The 20,563-nt window shown below is 41.2% G+C and overlaps 1 protein-coding gene across 1 annotated transcript in view; it reads left to right on the plus strand.

The window, feature by feature from the left end:
* The window catches only part of ADGRA3 (adhesion G protein-coupled receptor A3), a 121,737-nt gene that overhangs the window by 73,999 nt on the left and 27,175 nt on the right, over window positions 1–20,563 (plus strand). The window contains exons 11-12 of the mRNA XM_025997277.2: window positions 10,968–11,129; window positions 13,264–13,467. Of these exons, the coding sequence (XP_025853062.2) occupies window positions 10,968–11,129; window positions 13,264–13,467 (366 nt within the window). The remainder of the gene's footprint in view (window positions 1–10,967; window positions 11,130–13,263; window positions 13,468–20,563) is intronic.

Raw genomic sequence — 20,563 nt, forward strand, 5'->3', positions numbered from 1 at the left:
GTTTGTCAACTTTACACTTTTCCTTTTCTTCCTCACATTTTAGGTTACTGCCACACTATAGCTCCTGGTACCTTGGGTGCTTTATTTGATACGATGCAGTTAGTATAGGAAGGAAAATAGTTACATGTGTTTAAATGAGACAACAGGACCACTTGATAATGAGGTAACGTTTCAGTGTTGCTATCTGAACTTCAGACCACAGTTTTCTCAAGAACTATCTTCTTGGTACTTGATGGTCTCTCTGGCCCACAGCCTGCTTCCCGTGATAAATGTTCCCAGTGGTGGGAGAAGCTGCCTGGATGCTGGCTTTGTGGTAGGAATGCTCTCCATTGTTCATCATGATCACAGGTTAGCCACCTGTGGGGGCACCTGGGTGGCTCAGTGGTTGAGCACCTGCCTTTGGTTCAGGGTGTAACCCTGGAGTCCTGGGATTGAGTCCTGCATCGGGCTCCCCGTGGGGAGCCTGCTTCTCCCTCTGCCTGTGTCTCTGCCCCTCTTTCTATGTCTCTCATGAATAAATAAGTGGAATCTTAGAGGACAGGGGTGGGGGGAGAAGTCATTCATGGGTATGGGATGGCTTGAGTCACTGAGTAATTGGAATATCATTCCAGAACGTGGACATTGAAAAATATTTTGTTGTCATATAATGCCAGTTTATTCTTGTGCTGCCCTGTTTTGCTGTGAAGGAGCTTTGCATGCCTCCCAACTAGTGAAGAGCACTGTGGTGCCCAGAGGTGTTTACTACTGTGTGCAGTGGGTGGTCTGCACTTTGGTGGCAGGCTGGAAGCAGATGCGGTTTCACGGGTTACTTTTTAACCCTGGGCCCTTTATTTTTAAAACAGAGATGATGTTTATCCTCCTTAATTTGAAAGTTTGTGTGTGCTAGTGAGAAAATACAGGTGAACCTGTTCTGCAGAACCATTGAAAGCTAGGCTATACTTTTATAAAGTTAGGAAGTTTAACATTCTTATCTCGGAAGCTAAGAAGGAGGTAAAAAAAAAAAAATCACCAGAGTGCTTTAATTATCTAACTAAGAACTGAGTTTGGAGGAGATTGCTGTCCCTTTCACTGATGACATAAGAGGGTAAAGTTTGAATTACCTTTGGAAACAAATGATGGCTAAAAAAAATTAAAAAAAAAAAAGGAAACAAATGATGGCAAATTATTAAGTATAAATAGAAACAGAGGAAAAATATTCAGGATTGCATAATTGAAGTATAAATGTAATATTACCTGTGGTGCAGTGACAGACGTTCTATCAGATTCTTTGGAAAGTTAAAGTATAGGCCATAGCTTTCATCATTTATTAGAATAGTAAAAAGAAGTCATGAGGTTTAAGGGCTTCATTTTATGTTAATTACCATGAAATTATTCTAAAGTATCCTAAAATGCGTATGGCTTAGTTGGACAAATAATTAAATTTATTTTTTTTTTGTTTTTTGCATTATGTCCAAAAAGTTACTCTGCTATGAATAATTCATAAGCACAGTATTGTGAGGCAATTGCTTTTTAACCTGTGATTGAGTCCAGGCAGCACAGACTCTAGCTCTATGGTCTTAGGGTGGATGCTGAAAGCTCTCAAACTGCCAGGTCTAAATGGTGTGCTTAGTGGGGTCTTTTAAAACCAGATAAAAGCTGTCTGTCAGGCAATTTAAGTGTCCGTTCCATATTTACAATAGTGATTTCTCTTATGAAAGCAGTATTTATGCATTTCCAAAGATGGGAACGTATATAAAGATCAGATTTGGTTATGTGTCCTAGAGCTCTCGCCTTAAATCTGTGAGCAAGGCGTGCGCCCTCTTGCTAGTTGACCAGACTGTTCATTTCGCACATTTTTACCTAGAGCTTTCAGAATGTAAAGTTCTTCACGTACTTATCTTTTTTTATTTTTAAAGATCTTTATTTATTCATGAGAGACACACAGAGAGAGAGGCAGAGACACATGCAGAGGGAGAAGCAGGCTCCCTGCGGGGAGCCCGATGCAGGACTCGATTCCGCGACTCCAGGATCACACCCTGGGCCGAAGGCAGGTGCTCAACAGCCGAGCCACCCAGGCGTCCCCTTCACGTACTTATCTTAAAACATAATCACTTCCGTGTTAACAGTTGTGTTTTCTTTTTCATTATCACTAATGTTTTTCTTCTTGATTTTTGTCTGACTTTTCTATATTGTTAAACTGCTCAGAGATCCGGCCCTTGGCTTTGTTACCCCTTCTAGAACATTGCGTCTGGAACTGGAGTGTGTGTCAGAAGCCCTGGAAGGTCTGCTAAATGGATCGCTGGGCCGTCCTCTGAGACCCCGACTCCGTGCTGCGGGGGTCTGAGAATTTGCGTGAAGTGATACTGGGGGGCATGTCTTCGCACGGGCTTTGAGAACCACCGCAGTAACTTCATTTTCTTATTCCCTGTCGTGCTTTTTTTAAAAAAGTATTCTTTGGGCCTAACTTCCTAAAAACGCGTCAGAAACGTTTGCATTGGAAAGTTCCAGAAGGGTAGGAGGGGGAATGTTACCCTCTACGCTTTAGCTTTCAGCAGGCTTGGAATGTGAAAATTTTTCCCCAAGAGTTTTTAATTAATTAATTAATGTGAATTCAGCTAGCCAGCATACAGTGAGCACATCACTAGTTTCAGATGTAGTGTCCAATAATTCATCAGTTGCGTAGAATACCCAGGGCTCCTCACATCCCCTTTTCTCCTTCGTGCCCATCACCCAGTTACCCCCTCCCATCCAGGGACCCTCAGCTTGTTTCCCAGAGTTCAAGAGTCTCTCATGGTTTGTCTCCCTCTCTGATTTTTTCCCATTCAGTTTCCCTCCCTTCCCTTACAGTCCCTCTGGACTAGAACTTATATTCTGCATATGAGCAAAACTGTATGATAATTGCCTTGAAATGGTGTTTGAGCTGTCCACTTACTTCCTTTGTCATCGTTCTCGCTAATCTCTTCTCTCCTTTTTCCTTTCTTTTCTTTGTTTTTCTTTCTCTTTTTCTTCTTTCTTTCTCGTCTTCCTTTCCAGTGCAGGAATATTTGATAGCAAATTCTAGATGTCCTATTTCATCCATAATTTTTCTGAAATGCCAGGAACTGTAAAAACAGAACCGTGATATTGTTATAATGTCACCCAAATGGGCTCTGAGTCCTTAATATCATCAAGTATCTAGTCCTTGTTCCTTTTTCCTTGGTTAAGGTTTTTTTATTATTATTATTTTTATTTTTAAGGATTTTATTTATTCATTCATGAGAGGCACAGAGAGAGGCAGAGACACAGGCAGAGGGAGATGCAGGCTCCATGCAAGGAGCCTGACATGGAACTTGATCCCAGGTCTCCAGGATCACACCCTGGGCCGAAGGCAGCGGTAAACCGCTGAGCCACCCGGGCTGCCCAGTTATGGTTTTTAAAAATACGTACCTTATGTCTTATTACCTTAAGGAATTCACATAATTTTGTAGTTGGTTATATGGGATTTTCCAGACAGATGTCACCAATGAATAACCTTGGTTTCTCTGTTCCTATTTAAATCGTATCCTCCTTTTTTTTTCCCCCCTTTTTCTGGTTATGCATTAGTGAGAACCTCTCCAGAGCACTGTTGATTAGTGTTGATGATAAGGAGTCTTAATGTAGGCATAGTTAAATGTATCCTTATTAAGTGTGATATTTGTTTGCTTCTCTCAAGTGCCTAGGCACTTGGCAATACCAAGATAAGGGGTTCGCTTTGAAATTAGTTCTCAGCTTGAGGCTTTTCAGACCTGAGAAATAATGTCATGTCTGACCTTAGTCCTGTGTGAAGATCAACTAACTGTGTTTATAGATTGTCAGGGAAGAGAGTTCTCACCTCCTACCTTGTGCCAAGGTCAAGACCACTTTGACGTCTGCTTGTTGGTTCGCCCTGACCCTGGAGGTGTCCCCTTTTTGGTGTCCGCTCCATGCAGTGATCTCCTAGGAGGCCTGCGATGTGGGGCCTGGGCCGGGGCCTGGACGGCAGATGACGGGCCATGGCCGTCAGAGGTCAACCTCAGGGCTCCTTGGATTCCTGCTGTTGTTCTGCTCTTGGCCTCTGAACAGTCTTTATGTTCTGACTTGTCAGTGGTGCAGTTTTTCCTCTCACTTGTTTTGGCTCAGCATTTTCCACGTTTAGCTGGAGAATCATCCCGAGTACCTCGTTCTCCATCCTCCCCCGAAGGGAGATGCACATGTGTCTTTAGTCCGAAAAAGCAAAATCTGCTTCGCTCGGGAGAATTGGAGTTCCCTTAAGCTCTCCCATTCCTTGGGAAGGTAAGGCTCAGGGTGCTACCCCCCACTCCCCGAATTCTGCTTCTCTTGAGTACTCTTCCTCATGTGTTCAGAGAATTTGTCATAAAAGGAAGAAATGTTCCTTCCCATCTTTTTTTTTTTTTTTTTTTTTTAGGTTTCTTTATTTGAGAGAGAACTGGCAAGTAAGCCAGCATGAAGAGGACGGGCAGAGGGAGAGGGAGAGAGTATTTTCAAGCAGCTTCCCCACTGAGCACAGAGCCTGACATGGGGCTTGATCTCACAGCTCTGAGATCATGACCTGAGCCAAAACCAGGAGTCAGACACTTAACCGACTGAGCCACCCAGGCGCCCTGAAATGTTCTCCTTTCTGTTGATAATTGTGGTGTTGTCCTCATCACTTTGACTAGAAACACCCCGTTTTTCTTGGGTTCTAGAAGCTCTGCACTGATGCATATTTTTACCTCTGTCTCTTTTTTTCTTGTAAGTCTGTATTCCCCACTCACTATTTGTTTTCTTAATTAAAAAGAATAATCCTTTTTTACTTTGCTAAACTACTTTAAATCCTTTTTATGAGGAAATGGGCAATAAATGTGACATTTATGCCATGCACTATTATTCTCAACCCCTCCACCCCAACCGCTCACCTGTTGCCCCGGATCCGCCATGGTTGTCCTCATCCTCCTCCTCCTCCTCATTACCTTCTTTGCTCCTAGACTAATAAAATCAGATCTTTAATCTTTGCCATAGGCCCCAGTGATTATCACAGTGAGCCTCTCACTGAATATTGACTGCTTAACTAAGCGAGCTGAGAAGCCCACGGTGGGATCCCGAGGCACTCGGGACACTGGAGCTGGTAGAGATGGACATAAAGACGCTTTTACAACTTGGCTTCACAGTGGGGCAAATGCCTTCATTAAAAGTAAGCAGGGCAGCACCATACTTTGTGATAAGTACGGTCTCACTATTACATGGGATTTGTAACTAGGAGAAAATCACGAGGACTACCTGAACTCAATGGTAATACCAGCTGCTGCTCTTATTATTACCTATTACCTCTTGTATCTAGTCAGGTTAGGACTGCATGTCATTCCTGTACAACCCCTCACCACCTTGGCTGTCCCCAGACAGCAGCCCAGCTAATGCCCCTTCCCACACATGAGTCTGTAATTCTTACTTTTCTGGTTATTAGATTTACTGGGGGAGGGTACCCTCTGCTGCTTTGTGCTGGAAAATGCAAATTGGATGAGGCCTAGATCCCTTGGCTTTTCTCAAAAATGGCATGAATTGCTTCATGAGTTTAGGTTTTTTTTTTTTTTAAGATTTTTAAAAATTTATTTATTTGAGAGAAAGCATGAGTAAGGGGAGAAGCAGAGGGAGAAGAAGAAGCAGACTCTCCACTGAGCAGGGAGCTGGATGTGGGACTCGATCCCAGGACCCTGGGATCATGACTTGAGCTGAAAGCACGCTAGCTTTAACCGACCAAGCCACCCAGGCACCCTAGTTTTGTTTTCCTAATTTACTTTGGATTGAAACCTCCTGAGCACTTCTCTTAGGGTTCTTGGTCTCATTTATAAGCGAGGAAGTAAATTGAGTTTTGGAGATGCTCAGTAACTGACTCGTGGATATTTAACTTGCAGGTGACACAGTGGAAGCTGTGAGTATTTAACTCTAAGGCATATGAATATTCTTTTTTTTTTAAAGATTTTATTTATTTATTCATGAGAGACACACAGAGAGAGAGAGAGAGAGAGAGAGAGGCAGACACAGGCAGAGGGAGAAGCAGGCTCCATGCAGGGAGCCTGACGTGGGACTTGATCCCGGGTCTCCAGGGTCAGGCCCTGGGCTGAAGGCAGACACTCAACCACTGAGCCGCCCAGGCGTCCCGGCACATGAATATTCTGTCTTTAGGGTTCTACTACTACATTAAAATTAAATACCAAGTTTAGTTTATGTATTATCTTGTGTGTTTCATATGCTAACATACCAGAAATTCATGAAATTTACAGATGATATGGATCTCATTTTGATCAGGATTCCAAACATATATATTGAGGACACGAAATATTCTTACAACAAATGACATTTAATACTTCCTTTGTTATTCATGTGGCATTTTCATTGCTTTACCCTTTTATCTTTGGTAAAAGTGCATTCGCACATGTTTTTATTTGAGCCTCAACCATTTAGTGTGACAGGTGGAAGAGCAGGTGCATGATCCCTTCTGACCCTTTTGTGGCTGGAGTGGCCTTCAGGAAATGAGGTCAAGGAGAAATACAATGCTTTCTAATGCTCCTTGCAGTTGCCAAACTATCTTTGTGTGTCAGATTCTAGGAATACTCCTTTAATCCAATGTAATTTTTCATTCACTGTTCTCCTTTCTGTGTCCTTTTTTGCCACTGTGACAGATTCAGAGCTGCTTCCGTAACCAAGCTACAGAAATATACAGCATTTTATGATTACCTGCTCTAGGGAATATTTTGGCAACAAATCCCTTTCCTAAGTTCTTAGCCATTTGGAATGAAATAATGAGAAAGATGGCTTGTTCTCAGCTAAAGCAATCACTCTTGCTAGCTATATAGCTTCTTAGAGATAACTTTTCTTTATAATTATTAAAAAAATGTAAAAGTCCATTGTTAAAGTCCATTACTGGCATTACCTAGTGGGCCATAGCAGTAGCTCTTTGCTCATGTAATAATTACAGTTTTTCAGTAGAAATGATGCATCTGTCGGGTCTCATGGTTGATAAAGTCCATACATTTAAAACTTTAAAGTATGAGACAAGCGGCGTTGTAATGTGCTAATTTGTAAATCCTTATCTATTTATTTCTGTAGTACCTTGGGGTCCAGATTTTTCCATATATTGTCTTTTGGGTGTTTGGAGCCAATGGGAGTGCCTTTGGTAGCCGTAGAGCATATTTTACCACAGCATGTCTTCTAAACTTGTTTATTTTTATGTAAACATTTGCAATAGCAATAGGTAAGAATAATGGATACTTAGCCAAGTTTTTCAGCTACTCTGAATTCCTGTTACAAGTTGGCAGGTATTATTCCAATTGCTGTATAAATGGCTGATTGACATATTTGGCAATTGGCATATTGGGAGTCACTGTGCTTCTTTATAACTCCAGAAATAAGGGCGGCGGCGGCTGCTGCTTCTAATTCTTCTTCTTCTCCTTCTCCTCCTTCTCCTTCTCCTCCTCCTCCTCCTCCTCCTCCTCCTTCTTCTTCTTCTTCTTCTTTTCGTCTTCTTCTCTTAATTTTATTCATTTATTTGAGATAGAGCACGAGCATGGGAGAAGGAGGAGAGGGAGAAGCAGACTCCCCGCTGAGCAGGGAGCCTGGTGCCGGGCCCCATCCCAGGACCTTGGGACCATGACGTGAGCCAAAGGCAGGTGCTTAACTGACTAAGCCACCCGGCGCCCCAAAGGACTTCTGTTAGAATGCAACTCACCTTCATACCTGTTTGTTAATAGGAATATGTAGAGTATATATGCTAAGATGCTAATAGTCCATGAATTGTATAAAGCCAATAGGCTCTGGATTGCATTGAGGTTGATTACTGGCCTTTCTAATTCTCAGTTGATCTTGTTAGTGTCTTGGGTTTGGGGGAAATGCCCTTTGAGCCTGTCTGAGTCTATTAAAATAGGGTGTTTGGATTAAATCCCGTTACTCTTCATCATATATCCCTCTGGTAGATTTCTTCACTGCAGTTATCACAATCCAGTCACTTATAAGAAATATGCGTACTTGCTTGTTTTGTATTTTCCTCAAAGATCATAAGCCCCAAATAGATCTTGTATATTTCTCTTACTGCTGTATCTCCATTGCTCCGGACAGCGTCTGGCTCACCTTGGTCCTCAGTAAATATTTGGCCAGTGAGTAAACGGGACTGTGCAGTTATTGGCTTCTATACCAGGAGTTTGACTGATGAATAAGGGTATAGATATAAGTAAGACATTGTGTCATCTCTGCCCTCGAGATGTTTACATTGGAAATAAAATAAGGAAAGAATTGTGATATACTATGTTAGGGGCATTAAGAAGTCAGTAAGCTATTTTAATTGAATGAGGTAGCAGCACCTCAGAGAGTAAAGAAAGGCAATTTTGCTCTATGCTTCGGTCCTATTTATATATGAATAGACTCTATTTAAAAAGGCACCCCTCATTTTAAATTTAATTTATTTTTTTATTTTTTATTGATGTTTAATTGACATATAACAGTATATTAGTTTTAGGTGTGCCGCATAATGATCCAGTATCTGTGTGTATTATGAAATGGTCACCAAAATAAGTCTAGTTAATATTCATCCCCGTACAGTCAAAATTTTTTTTTCTCGTCATGAGACAGATCTACTCTCTTAGCAACTTCCAAATATGCAATACGGTATTATTAATTACAGTCACCATGCTGTACAGTACGTCCACATGACTTACTTATAACTGCAAGTTTGTACCTTTGGATTCCCTTCACCTATTGGGCCCACTCCTCACCCCCACCTCTGGGAACCACCAATCTGTTCTCTTGGTGGTTTTTTGTTGCTTTTTCAAGATTCCACAGGTAAGTGAGATCCTACGGTATTTGTGTTCCTCTGACTTACTTCGCTTAGCATAATACCTCCAGTTAGGTTCCACCCATGTTGTCCTAAATAGCAAGGCTATTAATATTCCGGTCTGTGGGTGCGCGTGTGTGTGCAGGTGCATGTGTGCACACATATCATGTCTTTATCCATTCATCTATTGATAGACACGTAGGTTGTTTCCATATCTTGGCCATCATAAATAATGCTGGTATGAACATGAGGTGTGTATCTCTTTTCAAATTAGTGTTTTCATTTTCTTTGGCTACATACTCAGCAGTGGAATTGTTGGATCCTATGTTAGTTCTATTTTTATTCTTTTGAAAAACCTCCATACTGTTTTCCATAAGTAAGTGGTTCCACCAAATTGCATTCCTACCAGCAGTGCACAGGGCTCCCCTCTGTACATCTTCCTGAGCTCTTGTTACCTCTTACCTTCTTGATAGCCATTTTCACAGGTGTGAGGTGACATCTCACTGTGGTTTTGATTAGCATTTCCCTGAAGACTAGTGATATTGGGCAGCTTTTCACATACCTATTGGTCATCTGTACATCTCCTGTAGAAAAATGTCTATTCAGATCCTCTACCTGATTTTAATCAGATTGTGGTTTTTTTTTTTTTTTTTGGCTGTTGACATTTATGAGTTCTTACATATTTTTGGATATAAATGCACCACCCCTCTTAACACTTCTTCTAGAGCTATCTTCAAAGAAAGGTCTATTCTGGGATTGAAATGTTTCAAAAAGAGAAAAACGGAGCAATGAAATAATGAGGAGAGCCAACCAGGCATGGTTTCCGTAACCTACTGTTTATTATAGGAACTGAATCTTCACAATATTCAGAAAAGACAGGATCATTTGTATCCCCCTTTTACAAATAACAGAAGGCGCAAGAAGCTAAGTGTTCAGCTCAGCCAGCGCGGTCAGATTTGAAGTCCTGTTCTTTACCCCTTACTCATTTAGTTGCCTCATCCCATTGCGTTCCAGCATTGTGGTCTGGTGCAGTTCCACAGGCTTGTCTCCTTTGTGAAGCGAACCATGGGTGGGATGGACTGAACAGCTTCTAGGCCCACCTCAGCCTCATAACTATGCATCTCGGGAAGAGTACTGGATACAGAACAGGGTTGAAAAACTCATCTGGGATCTTCTGGGATGATCAAAAGACATCTGCTAAAATGGCCTTAGCTTTCTCACTCGGGGCTTAACACCTTTGCTACTTGCTTCTTGATCCGAGGACCAGCCAGCTTGTAAATCCTCTGATCTTGCCTCTGGATTGTTTCTGTAGTTCTTTCTGCCATAGATCTCCCTCTCATGAACATTTCTCCTTGATACCAAACCCCCTTGACACCAGTGTGTCTCATTAGCCTGGACTATTCATTGCATTTCTCTGACGTGGGACTTACAAGTCAGCATCGACAATAGTTAATTGACACTTTGCTGGCATTGCTTGACAGATGTTTATGTCTGTGGGTGAGGAACTGATTTAATAAATGGAATTCAGTAATGAAACAAAACAAGTGGTGGAAAAGTGAGCACCTCATAGGATCCATTTATTTGTGGTACTGGATCTTAAGGCATTCATCAAGCTGCGAGGAATGGAAGACGTTCATTTGGATAGTGGAGACCACACGGGCTAAGCCCCATCCAGTGGCCCAGCACATGTGGAGGACTCCTGGTAGCTGGACATACTTAGGGTTTTGGACATGACAGGATACTAAAGAGGTGGCCCTGTTATTTCTTAATAATAATACCGAGTTAACATTTACACAGAAAGAGGTGTTTATAAATGTCTTCCCAGCTAAAGAGTGGAGATCTCTTTATTCTGGGAATCATGTGTTATCTTTCCGTTGCCCTTGATTAATTTAATTGCCTTTTTGTACCACCTGCCGTCCTTCACCAATGAGTTGGTGGTGGTTTAAGGACAGTGTTTTGAGCCAGATGCTACCAAATGGTCATAACCGAGTGTGCTATTCCTATCCGAGAACATTTCGATTAAAAAAAAAAAAAAAAAAGGATCCATTGGGTTTTCATGTGAAAGTGTAGACTGCGGGCCAATCTTGGTGTCTCATTGTGATTTTTATTATGTAAAACATCCTGTATTGGTTTTAAAGGTCTTTTCTTTACTCTCCTGCACACTTGCTAGCTAGGTGATGTGATGGTTGACATTGCAAGTAACATCATGTTGGCTGATGAGCGTGTCCTGTGGCTGGCACAGAGGGAAGAAAAGGCCTGCAGTAGAATTGTTCAGTGTCTACAACGCATCGCTACATACCGATTAGCAAATGGAGCTCATGTTTATTCAACAGTAAGTGAAACATTGTCCTAGAATTCTAAGAAAAACGTTCATTGGAAGCAACTGGAACTTAAGAAAGATAGAGTCGTCCCCCCCGCCTCCCTTCCCACATGACAGGGTGGGTATTTTCCATTATTGCTGATAATTACAGAATTTCCTGTTGTCTAACGGTTTAAGAGCTCATTTTGTTTTTGAGTGATCCGTCTTTGCAGTAACTGGAAAATACTTTCTTAATTTGCCATTTGAATGGTTATCACCACTTAAACTAAAACCAAATAAACACCTGGTAGGTTTGCTGTACTGTCACATACCCAGCATCCAGCCCGGCTAATGCTGTGCTCTGGGCTCTGAAGGATGTTTGGAGAGAGTGATTGCTTGCTGGGAGGCCCTCCAGCCCTTATGAACGATTGGTATTTCCAGGCAGTCTCGCTCTTGGCATGAGTAGTTTTTAGATTTAATAACCACTTGGTTAAATAGTATTAAATTTTATTTGTGCTAAACTGAGCTGTTGTACTGCTGACTTTTTCTAAACATGTGGTAAATATGATAAATAATGTGTCATTCCCTTATTACACTCTGATCTGGTCCAAGGTTCTCATTTCCTAATTATTTTAGTGGGTTCATAGAACATTCTACATTTCCTCCTATGATTTTAGACAATTAAAGATTACTGGTTTTCCAAAGATCAGTGGGATCTCTTTGATGATACTGTGTTTTATGGTGCCTTTTGCTCAATTACATTTAGGATTACCTCCTTGAATAATAAACGTATTGGAGGGCTCCCATGGCTGCTGTCCTGACAGCATAGTTCAGGGTAATTTCTCTCTCAGATACATGACCTTACTTGAGACCAGCTTGCCATTTGGGTGGCCACCTTTGGTCCTCCCTGGTCATTTAGATCCATTTTAAACCCCATGCTTCAGCCTTACTACTCAGCTCAGCTTCTCCCTTTCTCTGCACCTTACTGGTTCTTGAGAGAACTCAAGGATATACGTATGAAAGGTGCATTGGAGGTATCTGCGCTCCACTTCAAAGTGTAAAGAAGGTTCCGGGAAATTATGCATCTGCTTATAATATGATAACAGCTTCCAGGGCACCTCAAAACTGCAGTTTTCTTTCTTTTAAATGAGGTTTCACATGTTTGTTGTAATCATACATATCTTTGATCAGTAAAAGAATGGAATATCACTGGTTAACAAATATAATTGAATTTAGTAAGATTTTTCACACCGTGTCATCTGTGCGACAAAAGCCGACGCCAAGATTTGTTAGTCTTGGATATTTGGGGAAACCACCAATCTTTTGTACCATGCGTATGGTGCTTGGTAGAATCTGTTTTAATTTGTATCTTATCTTCCTAATAGATTTCACACATCTCTCACAGATGTTATACACTTAAAAAAAAAATCGAAAAAGAGGACGTTGTCCATATATGGTACTTAGAACGGTGCTTGCCTACACAGTAGGCATCACTTCATCATCCTTAAAGACAGACTGGAGATGCTGTCTACCTGCAAAGAGTTAACTCAATGCCCCCGTAATAGAAAAGAGTGAATATGGCATGAAGTGTTGGAATGAGGAGACTTTTTTTTTATTATTTATTAATTTTACTTTTTAAATCTTTATTTAAGTACTCTCCACACTCAACGTGGGGCTCGAACTCATGACCCCAAGATCAACATTCGTGTGCTCTGCCGACAGAGCCAGCCAGGTGCCCCAGAATGAGGCGACTGTTAAAACTGTATTTCCGAAACCCTCATACTCCTCTTATATTATCATTAAGAGAGTCCACTGATTTCTCTAGCTGATTTTTTTTTATATATATAAGACACTTTGATTTTTAGTGTATAGTTTCCGACAAAGTGCTCTTTAAATGATTTTTTAATTGATTTCTCATCTATCTCTAATCCTCCGTACTTTACGACTTGTTTCCTCAATTGGAATCTCTCTAGTTTTGGGTACCCTTTTGTTTCCAGCATCCTTTTTTGTCTGCCTGTTACCTGCACAGCGTCTTTGTTAAGTAAGAACCTGAGCAGCTTTTGCCTATAGCTTACTTACGTACAGTGTTTTGTGTTTGAAAACTGTTTCAAAGTGCTTTTTCTCTTCATGCTGTCAATCTTTCATAACTCCTGTTTGACTTTTGAAGTATTCACCCAATATTGCTCTGGAAGCTTACGTCATCAAGGCTGCGGGCTTCACTGGGATGACGTGTACCGTGTTTCAGAAGGTAGCGGCCTCGGACCGCACAGGCCTCTCCGAGTACGGGAGGCGGGATCCGGATGGAAACCTGGATAAACAGTTGAGCTTTAAGTGCAATGTTTCAAATACGTTTTCAAGTCTGGCTCTGAAGGTATGTTATATTCCGTAAGCATTTAAGACTCTTTCCTGTTAGTACTATTAGACTAGAATACTCAAAATGGTTTGCTTTGCAAAATAACCTTATTAGAAGCTATTTGGGGGTGCGACGGGGTGGGGTGGGTGTTGGTATTGTTTTGGCTGTTGTTTTCAAAGAACTTCAGACCAGGAAGGGACATGTCATGATTTTCATGGACCTAGACCCTCTTGCCCTTTGCACCCCATTCTCCACACAAAAATATCAAAATTGTATTTTATGGCTACAAGTGCTAAAAAGATGAATATATTAATACATATTAGAACATTTTCTTTGACCTTAAAGTTCATTTTTATGCTCCTGATTTTAAAGACATGAAAACATTTCCGTAGACCTCCTCCAAGTACCGCGTGCCCTTGGCTCTGTGCCCAGTGGACCTAGTGGAAAAGCCAGCCTTGAGATTGGGCATTTCATCAGGCAAGCTGTAGATCAAGATTTTTGGCCAAGAAGCACAAACACGTGATGTGTCTTCCAAAAATGTGTGTTTTATTGCAGCCCAGCAAAATGAAAAGCATTTTTATTGAGTTTTAAAATTTGGGATATAGATGTGTTTCATTAAACTACCTAGAAGCCCGTAGTGGAGGTACAATGCCGACACCCTAATGGAACCACATTTTCTCATTTAGCTTTGTGTGGCCATGTGTAACTGTGTTCTCTATAGATTTTAATTACACAGTTACTTTCTTTGTTTCTGGCTTACCCCTGAATTATATCACAAACAGTATTGCAGTCACTTTAAAGGCTGTGTGGTAATTGATCAAATAGGTGTTAGGTGTCCTGGTACTTTGTGGGCACTCAGTACATGGAATAAATGAGTGAATGAATGAATGAATGAGAACACTCAGTAAATATTGAACGAAAGAAAGAAAGAAAAAAGAAAAGTAACGTATTTTGTTGTATCTTGCCATCAGTGACCTCCATAAGGAGAGCGGGTTTGCCAAATTTAGAAGTAGTCCACCTTCCCCCACTGCCCAAGACAGCCTCAGCTAGGTCAGAATGTCTAATGATACTATATTTACTTGATATAATATACTCAGAGGAAAATTGGCAAGATTTATTTGTTCCTCTTCGCTCTGTGAGGGTGCTTAGCACACCCAGCCGTGCCACTGCAGACCTGCTTTTTTCCTTATTGTGTTGTTCATCGGCAAAAACATACCACAGAAGGCAGAGGAACAGCATGGCACACGAGCCCAAGAGAGAAAGGCACGTGTCTTTGAGGAGCTCTTAAAATTGATGAACCCTTCTATCTTAGATGATCATAGTTGGTAGAAAGGGATTACAAATGATGAAACCCTACATTTCATCAATTTCACAAGCCACCCCTCTGGGTGAGGAGAGTTTCTACCTGCCAGAGTCGAAAGCTTTAAATGAACACACTCAGATTTGTCAATTTCATACTCTTCTCTCCTTATAAGATCATCTGTGGCCAGAAACCAAGGACACATTACACTATTATTCATGCTTCATTGAGGGACATGATTAAACCAAGTGAAAAAGGAATAGAGTCTTCGTGACATAAAATTAGTTAAAAATTATAACATCAACAGAGCAAAATGCTTTGGCACTTTAATATAAAACTTACTTTACATTTTTAACTTTATGCAGGGGCAATTTTTACTCATTCTGCATGTCTTCTTCTTTTTTTTTTTTAATGCCTTGAATATACTGACTAGATAACGCAAACGCCTCCCAAATGATTATATTACCCTCGAATGAGAGAATATGCTAACATGTGAAGTTAAATCTATAAAAAGGCAATTCTCTGTTAGCAAGAGGAGCGTTACCTGAATTGCTTCCGGCATATTTCTTCGATCTCTGTCCTTCTGTCTTTGCTACCATCACCGCCTGGGTTGGACATCTCTGTTACCCAAACCACTGTGACTTCCTATTTAGGCTGTGGGTCTCCAGACTCATCCTTAAAAATTCATCCTTCTCAGGATGCCTGCATGGCCCAGTGGTTAAGCGTCTGCTGTTGGCTCAGGTCGTGATCCTGGGGTCCCAGGATAGAGTCCCACATCGGGCTCCCCACAAGGAGCCTGCTTCTCCCTCTGCCTGTGTCTCTGCCTCTGTCTCTTTCATGGTTAAATAAATAAAATCTTAAAAAAAAATCCATCCTTCTCATATAGATTGGTCTACCTAGGCCTGGTGTTCGACCAATGCAATCATGACAGTCAGTAAAATAATGAAATACTTCCGTACCCTGTAGCAAATTTTTTTTAACTTGCCCTTTTTTTAAAATTTATTTTTTATTGGTGTTCAATTTGCCAACATATAGAATAACACTCAGTGCTCATCCCATCAAGTGCCCTCCTCAGTGCCCATCACCAGTTGCCCTACCCCCCGCCCACCTCCCCTTCCCCCACCCCTAGTTCATTTCCCAGAGTTAGGAGTCTCTCATGTTCTGTCTCCCTTTCTGACATTTCCCACTCGTTTTTCCTCCTTTCCCCTTTGTTCTTTTTCACTATTTTTTATATTCCCCAAATGAATGAGACCATGTAATGTTTGTCCTTCTCCGATTGACTTATTTCACTCAGCATAATACCCTCCAGGTCCATCCACGTCGAAGCAAATGGTGGGTATTTGTCGTTTCTAATGGCTGAGGAATATCCCACTGTATACACAGACCACAGCTTCTTTATCCATCATCTTTCGATGGACACCGAGGCTCCTTCCACAGTTTGGCTATTGTGGACATTGCTGCTAGAAACATTGGGGTGCAGGTGTCCCGGCATTTCATTAGCCACCGTGCCAGTTCCCCGAGTGCCTCCTCTGCCCTGCTGGCCCTTTGGGGGAGCACCACCCAGTCTGTCCACCTGTTAGCAACTGAAGGGCCTCCAGGAACCCTCCTGTTTGCTGAAGCTATGCAGGTTGTCCCTGTGCAGGTCATTCCGGGTGCTTAATATTGTTAGTATTATCCCTGGATCTGCCCCACATGGAAATTGACCTTGCACATCCGCTGAAAAATACCCTGTGTCTCTCTGGAGGCTGGCCATCCGGTAGTGTCATCCTTTGGCATTTATCCCCCCTCCTGCCACACATCTCTTCCTGCCTCCTCTCTCTTTGGTCCAGTAACAAGCCTCCCTTGGTTCCTCTTCCAGCCACTGGCCGTTCTTAGGCCCAGTCTCATGCTAGTTCTTCTAGAATTCCTGGCTTTCCTCCTCTTCCCCTTTCCGACAGTTTGGTTGCGTGCAGAAATGCCACCTTCAAGAAATCTTAACCTAATACCGTCCTGTCGGTCCTCCCCTACCCTCATCTTCTTTATTTCTCTTCCGTACTTTGTCTGCCCCTCTCTTTGTCATTGCCTGTGACACACGGGAGCCAAATGGGTTTCGTGGCTCCGACATCGGCCCGAGGATTGCTAGAGGCCGAGCTGGTGTTGGAGTCGGCGTGAGTTCCCATGCCTGTTGGCCAGGTGGGGAGTGAATTAACTGTCATCTGACCCTGCAGCACCAAATCTGTTCTGTTTTCTTAACCAAATGCTTCCCTCCCCCGTCGGTACCATAACAGATCACGTTAGCATCACCAAACAGTAGCTGCTTCTGATAAATGACCAAGAGCTTTTAGAAATCGCTAAAAGCTTGAAATCCAGCTGTAATATAGCCCTGAAAGAACTAATTCTTTAAAGTTTTCTTGATTGGAAACTAGAAATCCGTTTTTCTGTATGCATCCCATATTTCCCTGGTCCTGGACACCGAGGGCTCTCGCCCACCTGAAGTGCTTTACCTCTCCAGACCTGTCGTGTAGATCCTCATGCCCCCTCCCTTCCTCCCTTTTGCCCCTTCTCCTGTCCTCAGCCGCACCCCTGCCTGGGGAAAGCCTCACTGCTCTGTTTCTAAGACTAAGTACCTTCCTTCTTTCCCGAGAATTCATCCCTGCCTGCTAGTTCCATAGTGCTTTGTTCGTTCTCCAGAATAATTAGAAGCGGATAGTATAGCAAGCTGAGTTATAGAGAGAAGCCATGGGATATGGTGACAGTGTGGTCTGCAGCCAGACAGCCTGGATTCACATTCTTCTCCTCCACTTAACTCCTGTGCAAACTTGGGCGAGTTCCTCAAGCTCCCCGAATGTCAGTTCCTAACTTGATACCTAAGCATGAAATAGTACCTACCTCGAGGGTTATTGGGAGCATTCAAGGAGGCAGATGTGTAGACGTTTATATAATAGTGCCCGGCACAGAATAAGCACTTAATAATGTGCTTGTTATTGTTTTTATTGTTGTTCTCTCTCCCTCATTAGATTATGAATATTCGAGGCAAGGACCATGGCTTACTCATTGTGTATCTCCAGAGTGCCTAGCACAGAGCAATGACACATCCAATAGATACTCTTGGATAAAATTTAACAGCCAAAGCTTAATTAGCAAGGAAAGTTAGTTAAAAACTTGATTCTGAAGGCAAACATAACCCCTTCATCTTTTAGCAGTGAGATAACCAAAAAGTGGTATGCATCTAATAACTAATTATACATCGGAAAATGAGGACATATCATATCCATCTGTTTAATATCAAGTGTGTAGAATGTTAAGACAACATGAGTAAATTAGTATTTTAAAAAACATTTTTATTTTATATTTTATTTTAAGGCAGGTGCCTCTTTGACTCATTCCATTTTTAGTGTTAGGATTTCATAGAAGTGAACAAAATTAGGATTTCAGGAAATTTTATTTTATTTTAATTAATTAATTAATTTATTTTAAAGATTGTATGTATTTATTCATGAGAGACACAGACAGAGGGAGAAGCAGGCTCCCTGTAGGGAGCCCAATGCGGGCCTCAATCACGCCCTGAGCTGAAGATAGACGCTCAACCACTGAGCCATCTAGGCATCCCGGATTTCAGGAAATTTTAATTTATTAATTACACAATGACAGAAGTTCAGATTGTTTCATTAGGAAAGGCATTAAAATCTAGTGGAAGTATTTGAATTAATAACCCTTATGGAATGTGTTTTCTTCCTGGCTTAATGTCATTATAAGTAGGGAAATACTCATGAATTTTGCAAATAATGTGTTCTTTGATAACATTCATGTGTTCATGCTTTGTCAATTTTTAGTCTTGAAATTAATACTTAAAGTGAACTGTGTAAGTCAAAGTACATTGAGGTTCTAGATGATTGTTGGTAAGTCTGTTGGTTTAAGGCATTTTCTGCGTCCCCAGCCTCCAGATAACCACCTGCCACACCAAGGCAGTAATAGTAATAAAAATACCCCCCGCAGTCACGAAGTCTCTCGTGCTCGTCATGGTCATGATCCCATGGGGGCCTCACAGCCATTTGTTAGATCATTTGCAGCCTGTGGCAGGTGAGACCCAGGGAGCGTAAACACAATTGTGCCGTGTTAAGGGGCCACGGAGCGGTAAGGCTGGGACCCGTATCCTGGTTTCTTATTTCAGATCTTATGTTCCTTTCCCCAGGGGTGGCATGTGACCTGCCATAATTAACATTAGACTACCCCCACTTATTTCCCAAAGGGTTTTAAGAACGCTTTTTCTGATTTATTAGCTATAATTGCCGTGTCTGTTTCCATTGCTGTGATCCCTGCATTTTAAAATGAATAGATGGGAAAAAAAAAAAATGAATCGATGGTTAGATGAAATGACAGACGGGTTCCTTGCCTTTTAGGTCAGGTGGCAAAAGGTAAAGTCGTGACAGATGTAACAAATGGGTGTTCCTCGGTGATGTCGTTCATTAGATTTACAACTTTTCCGCAATAAATGATCACTTCTTTTAAAGAAATATACAAATATTGTAGTCTTACTATGAAAATCCAAACATTATTCATTATTGATACAGTTTTCCCAGCACTTTCAGCCACCCTCTGTCCATCTCAGAGCCCTTGTAATTATTATTGAGCAATATTCCATATTGGACTTTAAAGGGTATTTTAGAAGCCAAACTATGTAGCTTTCGTCTCTGATCTGTTCGTACTCCTCTGAGTTTCTGTAATTTGTTGTCGTGTGGATGGTTTTTACAAGTTTAAACATCGGTCGGAAACATTTTCTGACTTCTGAAAATTATGGATGTCATTTCCTTTTTCAGCTCTTTTAGAAAATGCCTGTATGTCTTCTTTTTAAAATTAATTTTAAAATTAATTTGATAATCTGTAAGTAATGTTTTCCTAGACAGTTGTACATTGATTTTGAGTCATTTTTGTGTTCACAGTAAAGTTATTTTATTGAATTTTATAGTTCTTAAGTTTTAATAAATGTTCAGTATGTAGTGCTTTATTGGGATTTTGACCTTATACCTAGTCAATCTTTTATTTTTTTCCCTTTTTTGCATACCTCATTATATATACTTAAGATAAATTTATATACAGAATAGAAATTGATTAGGTTAATAAATGGATTTATAAAGAAAAAACACTTTGTGTCGCCCTCAGGTCATTAAATGTTTAAGTGAGAGTAGTAGAAACCTTTTTGTGCATTTTTCTTAGGCAGACTATTTCTACCAAATATCTTCTTAGCATCTTCAATTTAAAAGAAGTATTCAGACTTCCAGTATTCAAACTCTCAGAATACTTTATTCAACAGAACACTGGTGTGTGTCCAATGTGTTCCAGCATTGTTCTAAGCACAGCAGTTAAAAACTCATTTTAAAGTTAATCACTTGCTTAAATAGAACCTTTTTAAAAATATCATCATGCCACACAGACTTTCATTAGTTTTACAAACAGTGGGTCACTTTTATCGAATACAAGTGCCAGGAACTATTATTAACATAATGGGTCCATAAAAATAAGTGAGATCCTCCGCATTAGAAAATCCTGCTCCTCTAGTGAAAGAGGCAGACGTTGAGTTACCTTGTGGTGTTGGTGTTGCACATGTTAGTTGTGATGGAGATGCCTGCAGCGTGCCCGTGAGGCCGGAAGAGGGAGCCGCCTGCTGGAAGAGCAGCGCCCAGAGGAGTCCTGTAATCGGTCATCCCAAGACGCCCCATTTTTAAGGATGTCTTTCTCCTGCTGTCAACCACTCATTCTGATCCCTCTTTGACATTGCCTGCAGAACTTTCTTTCTTTCTTTCTTTCTTTCTTTCTTTCTTTCTTTCTTTCTTTCTT

Source organism: Vulpes vulpes, chromosome 14, assembly GCF_048418805.1.
Source record: "Vulpes vulpes isolate BD-2025 chromosome 14, VulVul3, whole genome shotgun sequence".
Taxonomy (NCBI): Eukaryota; Metazoa; Chordata; class Mammalia; order Carnivora; family Canidae; genus Vulpes; species Vulpes vulpes.